The 17864-nt window shown below is 36.3% G+C and overlaps 1 protein-coding gene across 2 annotated transcripts; it reads right to left on the bottom strand.

Moving 5' to 3' along the window:
- Positions 1–1256: 1256 nt before the first annotated feature.
- LOC108475955 (cell polarity protein mor2) lies at positions 1257–17346 on the bottom strand. Of its 2 annotated transcripts, XM_017777965.2 has the most exons (19): positions 17041–17346; positions 16791–16909; positions 15271–15389; positions 14705–14750; positions 14395–14467; positions 14253–14310; positions 13935–14030; positions 12279–12396; positions 11925–12191; positions 10316–10417; positions 9771–10128; positions 9577–9690; positions 8028–8659; positions 7732–7928; positions 7240–7286; positions 7064–7152; positions 6013–6132; positions 4970–5737; positions 1257–4527 (listed from the first exon to the last, which is right to left on the bottom strand). In XM_017777965.2, exons 2-19 carry the CDS (start codon positions 16896–16898, stop codon positions 1471–1473), a joined length of 6369 nt encoding a protein of 2122 aa, XP_017633454.1. In that variant the 5' UTR covers positions 16899–16909; positions 17041–17346; the 3' UTR covers positions 1257–1470. The 2 variants fall into 2 exon arrangements, with proteins under 2 accessions (XP_017633454.1, XP_017633453.1); XM_017777964.2 differs by having other exon boundaries at positions 7064–7286.
- Positions 17347–17864: the final 518 nt, after the last annotated feature.

The following is a 17864-nucleotide window of genomic DNA, read 5'->3' as shown; positions in this document are numbered from 1 at the left end:
CAACCATTAAATTACTAATGAAAATATAACTTGGTAGCTTTTAAATTGACATAATAGTTATTTTAACCTCAACATATATAAATTGTGTAATTTGGTCTCTCTTTTTTTACAATTTTACTTTTATTTATGTCATTAAATGTTAATTTTAAAAGAATGTGAAAGAGAAAATTACTATCTAGGATTTTCGGATGTTTTCATTTTTGATATATTTTCAATAAAAAAAATTTAGTTAATAGATATGCTTCTTTAGCTTTTCGGGTAAGGACCACAAAGAAAAGCAAAATTGAAAAGAGAGAGATCAATTACACAATTTGAAAGCGATGAGATTTAAAGTTTTTAGAATTAAGACCAAATTGACGCAATATAAAAAATTTTAATATTAAAATTATTATTATGTCAATTTTAAAAGTTGCCATGTGATCACCATCGCCCTGTAAAAAGTTTTGATATCACAGGATTAGGAAAGAAATTTTTACTTTTGCCCTATCTTTTCTTATACACAAAATAACAATACCCTACTAATTTCTCGGATGCGCTTACATGACGCACTCATTTACTTCAAACATATATATCCATGAAGAAGAAAGTGAAGAAAACATTTACACTATGTTGCATGAACAGGGAAGGTCAACTCCCCTACTTAAAAGAACCTCCGAAATTCCTAAAACAATTACTTGAATATAAAAGTGATCCGCGAACTACTAATTTCAGAGAAATATTCTAGTATATAACTTCATATTTGCTTTCACTTCTATTGGTGGTGTTGATGATAGCATTAACATTCGAGCCTATAACTCCATATATTATATTGTTTAAACTTTTTAATTATATTATTTTTAAAAGGTGAAAAATAACTTATTTAATACAACTAACTAACCATTTTCTAAAAAATCAAACTAAAAGTGTTTATCTAAATTTATATTAATTAGTTTCTTTAAAGGAATTTATATTAATTAGTTGACTTTTTTTCCTTGCAGTAATTACATCAAATTATTGGATAACAATTTCAATGAATTGCAAGTTTAACCTTTTTTTTAAAAAAAAATTTAAAAAGGAAAAAACCCTTGGTCCAGACGAATTGGAGAGAAAAGATGTGAAACAAAAGGTAAAGAACATTATATTACAATTAATGAATTTTTTTTTTTGAACACATAATTAATCAAAGTTAGCAAAATTATATATTTACATATTAACCCATTTTTCCATTACCATGATTATTCGTGTCATCGTGGCTAGCATATAAGAATGGGACGGGATTATATAGCATATAAATTATACATGAAACTGATGGGTGGATACAAGGCATTGACCTCAAGGTATCTGCAATGGTTTGCCCTTCTTCCCTAAAATATTCTACAATTAACAGTTTTTTATGATGCCTTTTTTTACAATGAACAGCATTTGAATTAAAGCTGAAGGTATAACAAAAAAGAAAATGAGAAAAATTGAAACATATGCAAAGCCAGTAGGTTATGGGTTTCCAATTGTGGTCACGAAAGGCACCAGCCTTCTATATTCCCTTCTTCGACCCAGGGCACAGCTATCGAGCACCCGCCCGAGGATCAAACGAGTATTTTGCAAAGCCACCTCTCTAGGTGTTGTACCTGACTCGTTGGGAACTGCTTGTGGAGCTGATGTTGAACCTATCCCGAAACCTGATCCTAAAGCATACTGTAGTGGCCCACTTCGAGCCTTAAATGAGGTCTGGGGAGCTAGCATCTTTTCATCTGTCCCATTTTCAAATGACCCAGACTCGTGCGGGTGTGAACCAGTCAATGAGCTACAGCTCTGCAATAGAGCTTCTAATACACTTAGTGCCTCCCAACACAAAGTGCTCTCCACTAGCTGGGATACAATAGCATACATGTGTGGACTCTGAGCCGAATCCATGGGAGTGTGCTGGAGCAATGCCTTAAGCATGAGCAATATTACTCGTTGATATTCAACTGGACCTCTCTCCAGTAGCCGTAACAAGTGTCCAAAAGCCAGAGCTGAGTGCTTAGGGAACCATTCATTGCACAACAATGGTGAGACGCAGGCCAGGAGATTCTCAATGCTTGTAATCTCACCTCCAGAGTAAGCCATGAACACAGTAGCTAATTCATCCAATGATTCTGCTCGACACCAAATCGCAATGTTGGCAGCAACAGAGCAGGCTTTGTGGTGCTGTTGCTGGAGTGGTGAAGCTGGGCCCACCAATGGATCTTTGCTGAGCTGTAAGCAAAGCCAGGGAAGTAATCCTGTAATGTGCATCAGAAGCCTAGTCTCACGATCCCCAAAAATGGAGTCACACGAGTGCACTGTGATACGAGAGAGGACCTCAATGGCTACACCATGACTAACAGTGGACATGAGTCCTTTAAGCACAAGAGGCTGCACTCCTTCAAATGCAGGCAGATTGCCACTGGTTACCGGCAAATCATAGCCCTTAGATTCCATACGCTGAAGGTCCCCAATATCACCACTATCAAGCTCATCTCGAGGCATGCTGGAAAGGAGGACATTCTCAATTGTTCTGTCCCGGAATGATAGACGGTCAATCACACGGGAGAAAAGCTCCAGAACCTGGCAGTAGACATGAACAAAATCTGTGTGCATCATTGCCACACAACCCCAAAAGAGTTGTGGGTAGAGTATCACCTTTTCTGGCTCCATGTTCTCAACCATCACTTGTAATGTCAGTAAAATTTCCATGATAAAGCCCAGAACAGGAGGTATTGGATTTCCCAAGCATCTATGTAGACAACGAAGGAGTAGCACACATGTATCACTTGTAACACTAGGCCGTAATGCACGATATATCTGGTGAGAACGACAAGCAAGGTGTCTTGATGTGCACTCCATAGCCCATTTGAGCGCCTCAACACCCCAGGTCTCACGAAGATCTCCTTGGAAAAAGATTGCATCAACCATACTCTGAACAAGGGCAGAAAGAAGTGCAGCACTAGGAAGCTCAGTCCTTGTAACTGTAGGGTCCTCATTCTCCCACATCATGCTCCCTCGTTTTGACTGAACATACTTGATCAGACTAACAACCTGTTGCTTGTTCTCTCCATCACTGCTTTCAACCTCATACAGCTCCAAGTGCCGACCTGCAAGTGAGTATAGTAGATTAACAAGTAAATGTTGGCAGTGCTCCAGTACAATATCCTCAGAGCTGTCCATTGAAACAAATGTTACGTGAAAGAGCAGAGGTAAGTGCTCTCGAAAGTCTTCATCATTCTCATATGCAATTTCTGCCAGTAGAATCAATGCTATATCTGCACGAGTAAGTGAGTGCTGCTGGTGCCCTTGCAAAGCTGACTGAAGTTCTTTAGCATTTACACCATGCATACCAACCGCAGAATGCAAGATATCTTCACCAGAATTTGGTGTGTCAATCAGGTAGTCTCCACTGTCTCGGGAAACATGGCGGCTCCGTAAACTTCCAGTGGAACTTCGAACCCCCATTAAAGGCCCTGACATGTTTACCAAAGCTGGAAGCAACTGACCTGACCTGCCTGCAGTTACAGGAACAATGTTTAATTCTGGGGGCATTGGACTTAGAGGGCCTGAGGCGCTTCGCCCAGTAACACCAGCAGTACGCCAACTCAGGCTTCCACTAGTATTTCTCAATGGACCATCAAGCGAACCCCGGACAAGTAATGGTGACATATGTGGCTGGCTGTCTGCAACAGATGCAATCTGGGCTGCTGCTGGCCCCTGAGAAAATTCCAAAATGAAATTTCCATTGGCATCACCCTTGTTTGCACCTGTCCCAATTGGTTCAATGCTATCTTCCAGCATCCGCTGAGATAGTTGGTAAACTAGGTGATCAATGGTGCGTTGTGGACATATACGTGCTAGATACAGGCTAACTCGCTTGGCAACTGAGAAATATGTGGCAAAAGCACCACTTATTTCAGCAGATGCATTTGAATCAAAATCCTCAATTCCTTTGGTAATCAAGAAATCTAAAACTGGACTAATGTTCCGAGGCTTGCTGGCAATTGTGCTCCAAAGCTTCTCGATTTCATCAGGAAACTGATCTCCATGCCTCCATGTCACATAATAAAGACTTTTTAATAATCTTTCACTCCAACCAGAGTCCTTAAGTTTCCAAAAGTTCAGGTTTTCAATCCATGGAGCCATACAGGTTAATACCTGATGCTGTGCAATTATATCAACAGCATCAAGTTGTCTCTGCATTATCTCTTCACAGAGGAGTTGGCTCAATTCAGGGTGATCTTTGGCTAATTTGCATGAGAGCTTATACTGAAACTGCTGGTAGGAATCAGGGAGATTACCAACAACAGCAGCTCGATAGCTACCTGAGCCTTCCATGCCATCTTCTGCCCATTCGCGGATAGAGAGCGTCTCAAGCATCTGAAGGGCATCATCACGAATTTGTCTAGATGGGTCCACTACCTTGTAGAGGATCAGGCTCAAGAGCCTCTGAATTTCACATTTTGGTATCTCTTGTCTCATGTAAACCTCAGCCAGTATGCTGAAGTAGCCATCAGCTATAGCAGGATCAGAGTAATAGCACTGAAAATCATAAAGTTAATTAGTTCCTCAAAAAGTGCAATGATTAAATACAAAAATACAGTCAATGAAAAAGGACAATGCGGCATTCTACAAACCAAAAGAGAAATGTGTAGGAAAAGAAGAAACCCGAAATTTATGTATACCACAGAAGCTGGGATGCAAGGAATCACCACACAGAAAGTTGCAGAAATAGGAAAAGGATTTTAAATTTTTGTTTAAATAATTATTCAACAGAAAAAACTTACCAAACTCCCAACTTGTTTTTTTTTTTTTTTGCTTAGAAGATCTGTAAATCTAGCATAGGTATCATCAGACTACAGTATTAGAAGCTTAAAATGGTATTTTACGACTGCAATACTGACAGATCCAACAATCACACATTCACTTCATATTTGTAATGCATTTCTTGTTTGTCAGGATAAAGGTGACGATATCAACATACCTGATCAATGCAAGCAGGAAACAGATCCAAATTTGTAAGAAGAAGATTTTTCAAAGCTAATTTTGCTAAGGCAACACGATGATGCCCACCTTTATGCCTATCATGACCAGCGGCTCCACGCCCTCCTGTGTATTTGGAATAAGACAGGGTTCTCGGGTCAACTGGCGAGTAACCATATGGGGCCTTAGGAGCAGGCTCATTGAATAAACTATTAATCCAAAATATAACCCTGCCACTCATTTTTCTTGCATTGTCATCAAAACAAGGCCCATACAATAGTGAAGCCATTGCAGTCATTGAGGCCCACTGGATTGCCTCAACTTGTTCACTCAATTCTTTGTCAAATGAAATTTTGTCCACAGAATCCTTTGATCTGTGTTGCGAAGTCTTATAGCGTTCAACTTCACGTCGATAGTCACTAACACCATCCTGTCCCCATGTACTTCCTAAGTCATCACACCAAGATAGAAGAAGATCAAAAAGTTTCTTCCGGTTTCTAAGATCAAATCGCTCTGATTTTGAATCTACAAATTCAGGTGCCAGAGATCGTAAAACAGAAGCAAGCGCATAGCGTAGTGGTTGTGTTTCTTGAAAACTATCAGCAGATGCTGCTGTAATATATTTAGTTGTGTCTTCAATAAACCTCAGATAATGGCGACGGAATACAGGCTTTCGACCCAAGAATCCTGGCCAAATATTCTCAGCAACATTGCGATAAATATTAGCAATATGGACTCGAAGATCCTCACGGCGTGTCTGTTTTTGACTCTGCATTCAAAGGGATGAGTACAAAAATTTGGAATCAATCTATCTATTCATAAAAGAAGAATGTCCTTTATTTGTGGATTGAATGAAAATAGATTTCAGCCCAAGTTGGATGGCTCTTTACCTTGGAACAGCATCACTTAAATAAAAAACCACAAAGAGGAAAAAGAATGCTCTAGGTAAAATATTAAGAAAAAGGTCCAAATAATAACCGACCTCCATGAAATGAACCAAACAAAAAAAAAAAATGTATGGAAGCAAGTAGACAATAGAAATACCTTCCACTTTGGTTTTCCCTCTGTTTCAGAAGAAAGCTCCTCAACAAAAGATGTGAGTTCACTAAACATTATCTCACAAGATTCCAGGTGTGAGTGCCCAAGAGCCATGGTGGCAGCATGCTAAATCACCAGAAGAAAACAAATCAATTTTACACTCAAGATAGAAATGAGAGCCCTAAAGCAAAGATGCAGTATAATTATCTGAGAGACTCAGACAACTTCCATCCTCAAAAGTTCTAATGTTATGCAGGATTATAGGTTCAGGGTATACCTCTTAAAACCATGATGCCCCCCAGCCCCCCAAGGAGCCAGCCCCAAGATACACCCAATCCACCAATAGACAAAGTAAGTAGAATTTTATTTAGCATTAAGTACCGGTGTAATCTGTTGGACATATATATCAGTCTGTCCATCATGTAAGCATATGAGTGCATAATATCAAGTATTTTATTAGGATACATGGAAGTACACAAGCATCATTCTCTTTAATCACAAATAATAGGGTTCATCATAATATTCTCATGTTGCCTCCCATTAAGAATAAAACTAAAGCAGCCCTAAGCAATTTGTCATCTACCATAACAAGTAATAATGTTCAAGGCAGCCAATGAGCAACCATGAAATGGCATTATAAAAACTCCTAGGATTCTTTCAATTTCTTTGTATTCTACTAAGAGTGAAACCAAAACACCTAATTTTGGATAGATCTGACAGCTCAGCTTTTGAAATTGGAAGAAAAGAATTAAATGGAATTCAAAATTACCATCACCCTATCTCCTCAGTGCATCATCAATAATTCTTTTACATATGAAAAACCTACCAAGAAACTCTTTTCATTGTAGCCATTAACATTGATAAATCACAATCCCAGTGAAACAGTCCAAACAATTGAGAGGAGCTAGTGGGACTGTATTACAAGCAAAAGCATACAGATTGCACTCAACCCAATTTCTCATGTTCTAGCAGAAAAAGTGTCTCGTGATTAGTGTACTAACATCATGTATGCATTAAACTCAAATAAAATAGAATGAAATCATTAGCATATACTTACAATGTGTGCTTCTGATCCAGATCTCAGAGAGGGAAAAATAAGATGGTAAAGGTCTCTGGTTGCAGATACACTCCCAGATTCCTTATTATCTGGTGGACATGAACATACAAACATTGCATACATGAGCCACTGATCCAGTTTGTTATCTACATCTTGAGATTGATTAGCTTTCCCACCTAACTCAGCAGGTGTAATATGAGCAAGACGATTCAAAACCTCCAGCCTGCCAAATCGTAACGGGTTAGAAGAGGATCGATGAATTCTTTGCTCTTAAAACTAATTAAACACAAAAATTTTATTTGAAAGCAAATAGTAATTAATAACTTCCAGTTTATTCCATTTGGCATCAAAGAAGAATAAGAGTAAAAGCAGTTTCCAACAAAAATCCATGTTCACCGTACCCTACACTAACCATTTATTCTTTGGCAATTTCCTCATTTTCAAAAGCAATTTGCATAAATGCTAAATTACCCATCAAGTATCTAGCTCATTTAACGAACATAAAGCTACCATCAACTAACCACATTGAATCAGCATGTTTATATGCTTAAAGATAAAACAATGAGAACATCCAATCAATTATATGCAAAACATAGTGATATTATAACAAAAAATATTACTTGGCAAAGACATGTAACAATTATTCATAATTATCTTATTGCACGTACTTTGCATCTTGAACTGAGCTTGGGCAAAGTTCAGCTGCATATTTGACGAGCTCACTAAGACACCTTGCCCACCTGTTCTTATCAGGACTCTCAAATATTATAGACTGAAGAGTCACCTCAGGGGGAATTGTATCAGATTCTCGTCTGTAATCAAACAGACGACCAGAGTCCCAGTAACAACACTGAACTATGTCCTCCTGCAATATTTAGTTTTAATTTCAGAATACATCACATTTCATAGAAAAGTTGAAAAGAATAATTAATATACAGGAAATCATAAGATAAATAGAGCCCACCCCATGTTCTTCCAGCACATCAATTATAAATATAGGTTCCGCTTCGTATCTTATGCTATGTTCTGGCTGCTTCGAAAGTGTAAGGTCTCGTATGTCATTCCTTAAGGCTCGTACACAGCGCAATAACTCCAATGCTGTGTGACGAATTTGGCTATCCACGGAACTAAGGAAGATGAGGCCAACTGCATCTATCTCCGATGCACGAAACTCAATAGCATCCCCTGATTGATGGAAAGAAGACTTCTTGAATCCAATGTTTTGCTGCACCATCTGCTTTGGATCTTGAGCATCTTGTGCCAGTTTATCATCAATAAGACAAGCTCTCCAAAAACGCATAAGTTCTAACAGTCGCCCCAATGATGTTTGAATCAAAAGAGGGAATTCATCAGGTAATCGGAGAATGAAGTTGGCCATTCCTCTCATAGCTGCAAAGCGACGATGAGGAAGGTACCTAACAATCCGATTCAGTACCTGAACTGCTTCCTCACGAACACCAGGATCAATGCTTATCCCATGTTGAGGTATTATTTCAGTTATCTTATCGCTTCGGCCAACTTCTTCAATTAGGTAAGGTATGCACTTGAGCACTGACCGGAACAAATATCCTTGAGACTTTTCTTTGGTTACAGCATCTGGAAAGCATAGAATTCAAATGTCAAGTGCCCTTGCATCCAGATAAGAGGTAAATGGATGTGAAAAGTGGAAACCTAGCATTTATAGCAGCACTAGATCTTCAATAAAGAAAACACTCTACAGATGCTCCGAGTAAAAAACGTAAAATAGAGATATTTCTTTCACAGCAGATGAGTACAATAACAGAATTCACACTTTCGTTTAGAACACAGAATATCTTAATTCTAGTAAAATGTCCCATCGCCAGATTTACAATTGGTTCTCATTCTAATTTCGTCAACATATAGAAGAAGAAATTCTTCCAATTGCAAATAACTGGTAAAGGTTCTAGACTACAGAGAACAGAAGTCACTTAACTGAATTAATTAGCCTTTGATTATTTCAGTCTTAACACGACGTAAAATTGGCCATCTCTAATATGTTCTCAGGAATTATCTTGCCATCTCTACTAGAGAGTTTGAAGAAAAATAACCCCAAACAGGACCTAGAAGATGAGCAAATGGTACCTTTGACAATAGATTCAAGCTGCCTTAAATCAGCTTGGTTGGGGCAACTGATTTCAGCAAAAACAGTAGCAAAAAAACTAGTTCAATCTAGTTTCATACGTGATCAAATTACTGCCTTACATTAAACTGAGGCTGTTTTCACGGACAATTCTCACAATTCAAGATTTGTACGTCTTCAACCCAAGATTAAACAAGTAAATTCATAGAATGACAATAACAGAGCAAGGAATTTTTATGCACACAAGTATCTTTATCTCAAAGTTACTCAGCCATTAAAACATTGGAATACAGGAGCTTGACTGATCCATAAACAAATAATAAGAAAAATACAAAAACTTAAGATTACTGTCCCTTTTCACTTCATCTGATAAGCAGACAAAATTCTAAGTTAATTTTAGGGTCGGAATTACCTATTGTTGTCCTTGAAGAAGTCAGAAGAGCCAGGCTATATGTCCTATTGCAGGACCTTAATATTGACTCAATTGCAGCCTTTACTTTAGGTATGTAGTGACCAATATCGTGACCTGCTCATACAAATAAATAGGATAGTGATTCGCATGAAACATATGACAATTATTTGCATTTTAAACCAGTTATCAATTACCTTTAAATATTTCCAAGCCAACACGCTCACTTGAAGGAGACATAACAATGGCAAGCAAAGCACGCAAACCAATAACTTTTGCTTCACTTGGGCTATCTTGCTTCAGCAGTTCTAAGATCATATGGTTCATGGCAAAATCAAGGTTATGTTCTGCTATAGTCACACAGAATTCCACTAGTTTATCATGCTGTACATCTTGAGTTAGCATTCCTTTCCTCAAAACTGTTAAGAGTTGGGAAGTAACACTATCCAGGTAATCCCATATACGATTTGGGGGTTGGTTAGCTGCATGAACACTCAAATAGAATCTCAAAACTCTATGAAGACAGTCTAAAGCCATGAAACGATGATTCTTGTCCTGCATAAATAGCACCAGATGCTTTGTAATAAGTTGAAATGGAAACTTGTAAATATGATCAGAGGTCAGGGCCCACAGAAAAGCCAGAGGGTAAAAGCTTAAGAGGACTTGTCAAAGTCAACCAGGTGACCATATGTGTGATATGTCCATTACCCAGGGCCCCAACTATATATGTAAGGAAACGTACTCGTAGAAGCTTGTAGAGTTGCTCCATGTGAGAGCTTAAGTTGCCCTGGAATATTTGTGGATCACCAAGACAGAGAAGAAGAGTCACCAAAGGATAACCAACCTAATACAGAGAATTTTTATGTGAGAGAAAAGATAAATTTGATTTAGAGAAACATGCAAGAAAACTGAAGACAGTGTTTGATTGTCATGTCCACTAAAAACTTGAAAAATATAAAGGATATTATCATCCTAGGAACAGGATGGCAATATTATCATGTACCATCTGTGTTCAAACTTCAGTGATCAAGAAAAATCATTCGAAAATATAAGGAAGAGTACTTTTAAAATAGAAATGTCACATTCTAAACTAAATATGGACAAGCATGAATTGAAACTAGGTTCATGAAAAACAAAAATAAATCATAAGTAAAAAAAATAAAGGAAGAAAAGTTGTTATGGCATCTAGGCATGCTAAAGAACAGAAACTGTCGCAATCCAATATGCAGTAACTAAAATTTGATAGGATAATCATGTATCCTGAATGATTTCGTTTCACTCATACTCTCAAACGTCCAGTTCTAACAGTCAAATACATTAACCAATGGTTCGTATCATCAAACATCTAACCAATTCTTAGATAAAAATGTCAATAAGAAGCATGAGATGAGACCAAGCTTAATGAGAAAAAAATTATAGGTCTCTATCATTTTTTTCATTTTCCATTTAAAAAAGTAACAGATAGCGTGAACCTATTGACTTGTTTCACATACTTGTAAAATTCTTTCTGCTGAAATGAAATAAAAAGAAATATACAGGTAGTCAACTCAATTGAGAGGCTTAGCGAACTTTACTCTCACTTTAGCCAAGCATTGAAATTTAAAAATAACTAATTTTATACTTTCATTGTCTACCATGAACTTTGTGGGGAAAGGAGTAAGAGTATCTTTCAAATGAAATAAAAGCTACTCCGCCCCAATTAACTTGTCAAATTTTGACTTTTGACTTATTATTTTACATTTATTAGTGTTGATAATTTTTTTAAAAAAGAATATTTTAACAAACTTCAAATGAAGTAGTTTTTCTTATATTTTTATAAAATTTAATTCATTAAAATATTAAAATAATAGGGGTCAAAGTTTAAATTATTTGACAGAAAGTCAATTGTGACAATTTAGTTGAGACAAAAGGAGAATGTGACTGCTCTTTACATTAGGAACTCAGGAAAAAAAACCTTAGGTTTTCTCTTCCTTTGGAAATTCATTCATGAGATTCCGTCTAAACTTTTTTACTGCCTAATAAAGAAGAAAATCCTAAGATCTATCAATAGTAAAGTGGAATCAAAACAAAGTTTAACACTGTAATATCTCCTTTACTAAATAACACAATTTCGATTTTATATCAAGAGCAGATTTCATTTTTGCCATTGTAAGCCCCACAGGCATTTGATTAAAGATTAGTCAGTTGTCCTGTTCAGAATTTTGAACAATAATAAATAATATATATTTATTATGTAGTAAGTGTTCCTTTTTCTCTGCCATGTAGTAAAATTACAGGCAGACCTCCATGCTTTCATTTCAAACACACCCAAAAATTTTGAAATTCCTAGGAGTAGATAAAGATGCTCTTACAGCAATATGTTTGCTCTGTTTGTCCATCCAATGCAGGAGATTCTCTCTAATTTGCCCAACAGCTTCATACCACAGAGTGAGTGCTGGCTCTACACCAGTAGGAGGCCATTGATTCTTCCCACTATCTGCAAGCGGTGCTAGGATACTTGAAAGCATGTTGCATAGTGCATGGTAAAGCTCACTTTTCCGTTTATGTGGGGCACGGGTAAGAGGGTTTGCTTTGGCCACAAAAGAGGCCGATGCATTCAATCCTCCCTCAGTCTTAACCTGGCAACAAACTAGTGTCAAACACTGGCCCTCATGACATCTGTTTCTTCAAGGGAAAAAATGTATAAAAACATATCATTTCCATACCCCTAGTTTCAGGTAGCGCATCCCATTTATAATACTAAGGGTCTCACTTCTGGCAACACTACTGTCTATCCGACGAGTATTCAATTCCATGAAAAAGCGCTCAGTTACAGAACTAAATCTGTGAAAGAAACAGAAAGAGAATGAATATGCGTATACATACGACTAGAATAATCTATTAAAAAAACAATTCTCTTTTGAGGGGACCAAGGACTAGTGGCACTGAAAGCACTTAAAATGTTTTCTCTTCTTCTTTTTGTTTTCTTTTGCCAGAGATAAAACACACCCTTCACTAAAACAAAAACTAACACAGTAATACTCATGTGGAACTTTTTATAACTAATACTCACACACCCTAAATCTCCCATGCTTAAAATGGTTTTTAGATGTAGTAAATCCATCATAAGGGAAAGGAGAGGGTGAGAGCACAATAGCACACAAGAATGCAGAAAGGCCCTAAAAAGAAGGGGAACGATATGACGCACAAAAGGAATTTGTGGAATGATTCAGAAATTGCAAATTTGTTTGAGAAAGGACACCTAAGAACCATGAAAAATTAAATGTCCTCACTATTGTGCTTTGTTCGCAATGAATTGCTTTATAGATTTTCACTATACCAACATAACTTCTCAAATGATATCATTAGCATAGTGCTTCGGAAATAAATGAGAACAACATCATCAATAAGGCCCCAGGAAAAGAAAATAACACCATCTTTCAAAGACTATAAAAAATACCAATAGCATTCTTCAAAATCTAGCAATAGTTTATAAGCGCACAAACATTGATCTCTTTATTTCTGAAACTAAACCATTAAAATATTATACATATTATTTCCCTCACTAGCATGAATGATATCTGGATTCAATGTTGTAACACTTAATGAAATGCGGTGACATAAACAGAAGGAAAATGATGCATCTCCACCATTACCATGAGGTGAAAGAAAGTAACAAGTTAGCTGTGGCATTAATTTAATGATAAGAAAGATTAAGAAACCATGAATGATGCCCAACTCAGTTATTCACCGTTGTACGGGTTACATCAAAATAAAAATAGGTTGAAACGAGAAAGATTAATGTCTAGGAAAAGAAGAATGACAAAGAAACTAGGAAAAGATGTTCAACTCAGTTTATTTGCCACATAATTCCCCAGCTAAGTGAAAACCATATGTTACTTCCATGCATAGGATTCCCGAGAAAAGTAACAGCTAACCAAAATGGCTCACCAAGAAACACTTCCCTTTATCAACTAATATTACCTTTCCCTTTTAGTACATGAAAGACGTATTGGACCCAGGACTACATGATAGAAGGTGGTTAACTCCTATCCCATTATCTTAAAACCCACACCCAAAATTCTCAAATTTGAGACCTCCAAGATAAATTTCAAGATCTTTCACAGAAAGGGGAAAAAACTCTCAAGGCTTAGCCACAAGGATTACCCGTTGTAACATTATCAGTACCATTTTCTGGTTTACAGATTGTCAAAATCTAAATCTTATGCTTTCAACCAATGGAAAGGGGGAAACATCATTGTATGAACTGCTGTTTAAAATATCCTATCTTAAAGTAAAAAATTCAGAAACCATTATAGCAAGTATAAAATCACCAACATTTCTGTCAAAATTTTAATGTCACCAGAAAACGACACAGCTACCTGATCCGAGATAAGGCACCCAGGAGTTGAGCAACTAAGTCGAGGAGAAGACCCCGCAAATCAACTAGTGAGGGATACTCGACCTGGCTAACAACCCTGCAACAAAAATTTATTGACTTCAACCCAGTCATCCAGCATAAGTAAATTGTTCAGCAAAAAAACTATCAACCACTTTGGTATCATATATATCAACTACTACGCTAAGACTCAAAATTCAGTCCATCATTTTTCAAGGGCCAAGCAGTGATAATTGATGTATTTATATATAATATTAAAACTTGATATAAGCCAGTCCAGACTCATCCTTAGCAGCCTTACCTGTCAGCATTAATTAGCCAATCGAAAACAAAATTTTCAAGACCAGACCAAAGCTTCTCTGAAATGAAAGCATACCTCGTCATTCAGTTGTGAGAAAAACAGGTAAAATTGAATAAAGTAAAAAACAGGGAAATGAACAAACCAGTAAGTCCCTCTTGTGGACAGCACTCAACAAAGCGAATACAAGCTGAGCAAAAAATGCACTCGACAGCAAGCTGCTCACCAAGGAAAGACACCATTCAACTCATAGTGCAAAAAAAAAAAAAAAAGAGCATCATCAAATTCAGAAAAACTAAGGCAAATATCATTTCAGAGTGGTTTCTGTCTAACACTTATTTTCATTGTCATTTTTTAACTACTTTCCTTTTTCCAGGGGGAAGGGGTGGAAGGGAGTACAATCTTCACAAGCCATTGAATGTAATAAAATCTATAAGTTATTACTGCATACAAACCTTTCTTTGGAATGTAGATGCATCATTTGCACCCTTTGGGGATTCACTGCAAGCAAGATCCCAAAGCAAAAGTAAGAAAATGAAATCTTACAATTGCAAAACAATTAGACTCAATGACTCTGTGCCTTCATAGAGTGGCATTAACGTCTCACCAGTTAAGAGAAAACCAGAGATGATTGATTAAGGATTTTTAACTACAGTTTTTCATAACAAGCAACCAACCAAGATATAACCCTGATAATGAGCCCGGTTTGTTGTTTGAAATTTGATGTGATGGAAACAGTTTAAGGAGATAGAAAACTGGCACTGTATATTAGTAGCATCTTTGCACATCAAAGAAATTATAGAAGCACGACCAATAGAAACTTCCATCTTATCGGACTTTTTAGGGCTATCAAGATACCTTCTCAACCTCTACTGTTCTCCCTTCATTATCATCAAACTAAAGTGGCTAAAAATAATGTAGGAGACAGATATTTTCAAGACATGATTGAGAACTAAAGAGCATATGGAGATAAATGTTTGTATTAAGGGAAAAGAAATGGTAAAGAAGCAAATGATACAACCTTTCTCGCCATCTTAGAAGAGCTTCTAGAAGAGGAACAGGTGTGTGTCGTGCAACCATAGCCAACGAATCTAGCACCTGCTCATAGGCAGGGTCAGATGGTCGAAGATACTGTCCATCCTGCACATACAACAGGAAAGAACATAAAATGGGATAGACATCGATCCACAAGGACAAAATCGCCATTCATTAGTTAAAAGAAGGTAATCAAGTTTATACTTTGGTAATATGTTACTACTAAAGTTGACAAACAAACAAAACAAGAGGCAGCCTCCCACACCAACTTTCCAACTCTTGCTCCCCATCATATGTTTAAGTAGAGCTGTCAAAAGTTGACTTTAAAATAAACATCAAATCTGTTCAAACCCAAACCAGGTAGAAACTGATTTGACCAAAGAAGTCAACAACCCAACATTGAAATTGAACTTGTTTGACTTTAGAACCAAACAAATTGGACCTGAAGCGACTTGAACCTGAGGTAACCCAAGCCAAAGCCAACCGAACCAGCCCAATTGATAATTCTATGTTTAAGCAAACTGCTAATCTTTCTAAATGGAAAAGGGATATCCTTTCTATATCATCCTTATCTCCTTGACTTATCTTTATTACACCAAGAACCTAAGTCCTAATAGAATATTGCTTTCTTGAATGGCAAGGCAACAAACCATTACTAAAGATGAATGATCGATGGATTAAATAAAGAATAGAGATGAGTACAAAAACAAAAAGATGTGAGCCTCTAATATTTTAAAACCAAATTAAAATGATTCAGAAATAATCTATGTTTCTAGCAGTGAGATGTTCAATCACCAAATACTCGTTAAAGGTCAGCACATAAGGAGAATATCTAAAAACCCTGAGAAGCAAACTCGAACAGTCTCTTCTACAAAACCATGTTTGTCATAACCTTAGCAAAGTTTAGGCAGGAAGAACATCTATCAAATTGGAAGGTTATGAATCACTCGCCAAGTCTCTCTCTCTCTCTCTCTCTCTCTCTCTGATTTTTTTTTTACAACCCCCACTTGGGGCAAAATAGCTGGCTGCTGACATGTCAGCAAATTCACTAACTTCATCAAACCACCAAGTCTAGTCTAAACTCGCTTAAGCAAAACCAATTAGCATCAGATTTTATTCATTAACAAAGAGCAGCTCCTGATCAAACTCATTCTAAGTACTAAAGTATGCTATCAGATGAAGAACTCATTGATATCCAGTACACTATTTACAAACCAAAATCTAAAGATGTTTACAAATTTTCAATTTATAAACAAACAGCATTTCTCTTAGACCTCCTTTAATATTCAAATCCATAGAAGGTATGACACTAAATGCCACCTCACTAACATTTTTAGCATAAAAGGGCTTTCGGAATAAGAACAGAAAAACATCATAATTTAGAAGTTGAAACAAGAAAAAAAGGCACACACCTTTCCAACACATGAAATCATGATTACTATAACATTCAAGAAAATTAAACATTATGCCACTGAATGATTTAATAGGAGAACGAGCGAAGAAAACCTGAGCCTGAGCTGTTTCGATTCGGCGACGAGCTAGAGGAAGAAACCGCTGCAGCAACGCATCTACAATCAACTTGGCAGCACTTCCTGCCTTCATTTTGTCTCGCATCCGTTTTCAACCTACAAATTCTCGAAACAGCAAAATAAATTAGGGTTCAAAAAAGGATTACTACTAGAAATCATAGATTCCACGAGCAAAATCATATGGAAAATTGAGGGATCAACATGAACAGAAGAAGTGGAAGTAATACCTGGAATTAGGGTTTTAATTAATAATAAGACATTGTAGTTTCCAGAGACAGAGATAGAAATCAGGGAGAATCGAGTGTCGCTCTTTATTTGGCTGATCGTGATGGACGAAGATTGAACACTTTGAGGTGACTAATTATAAATTTTGGGGGACTTTTTTCAGGTTAATAACATCGTTAATTCATTATTAAGGAAAATTCCAAATTTCTTAAATACAGTACTAGTTTTGTTTTCATTTTTCCCCCGTTTGATATTATTTTGGTAATTTTCTTTTTTCCTCCTCTAATATTGTAGGACTAAGCACTACTGGGCTTTCGAATAGCTTGGATCCAAAATTAATTTATATGGTTTGTAATTTTAGTTTCACATTGTTATAAAAAGTAAATTTAAATAATTTAATATGATTTCACACAAAATACGTCTTTAAAACTAATTATTTATAATAATTCATGTAATATCTACAATATTAAAATAAAAAAATTTATATTAAATTGTGAGCAAAACGGAATTTAAACACCTAAATACATCAGATTAAGAATATTAAATGTACTATAATTATTTATCATGGTGTTGTCATTAATCTTGGTTTCAAGTTAATTTATGACACCAACTTAATTAATACTAAAATTCTATCATTAGCTATATCGTGTAGAAATAATATATTTAGAACACAAGTATCGTTTAAAAATAACATGCAATAAAAAATTGTGTACTTTGAAGCTAATAACAATAACATATATATAATATATACGGATTGAAATATGCAATGTGTAAAAAAAATTGTGAAATAATACTAAAATACACAAATATAATAAAGTTAAAGCAT

This window comes from Gossypium arboreum, chromosome 3 (genome assembly GCF_025698485.1).
Source record: "Gossypium arboreum isolate Shixiya-1 chromosome 3, ASM2569848v2, whole genome shotgun sequence".
NCBI classification, from domain to species: domain Eukaryota; kingdom Viridiplantae; phylum Streptophyta; class Magnoliopsida; order Malvales; family Malvaceae; genus Gossypium; species Gossypium arboreum.
Note: the sequence above shows the minus strand (reverse complement) of the source record. Positions and strands in the feature narration are given on the sequence as shown.

Excerpts from the sequence above, each read along its gene's own strand:
- LOC108475955 (XM_017777964.2), bottom strand. The coding sequence starts at position 16,898 with ATGCGAGACAAAATGAAGGCAGGAAGTGCTGCCAAGTTGATTGTAGAT. Across the intron at positions 9,691-9,770 it reads TGGCTTGGAAATATTTAAAG|GTCACGATATTGGTCACTAC; the intron begins GTAATTGATAAC and ends TTGTATGAGCAG. Across the intron at positions 7,287-7,731 it reads AGCTCAGTTCAAGATGCAAA|GCTGGAGGTTTTGAATCGTC; the intron begins GTACGTGCAATA and ends ACGATTTGGCAG.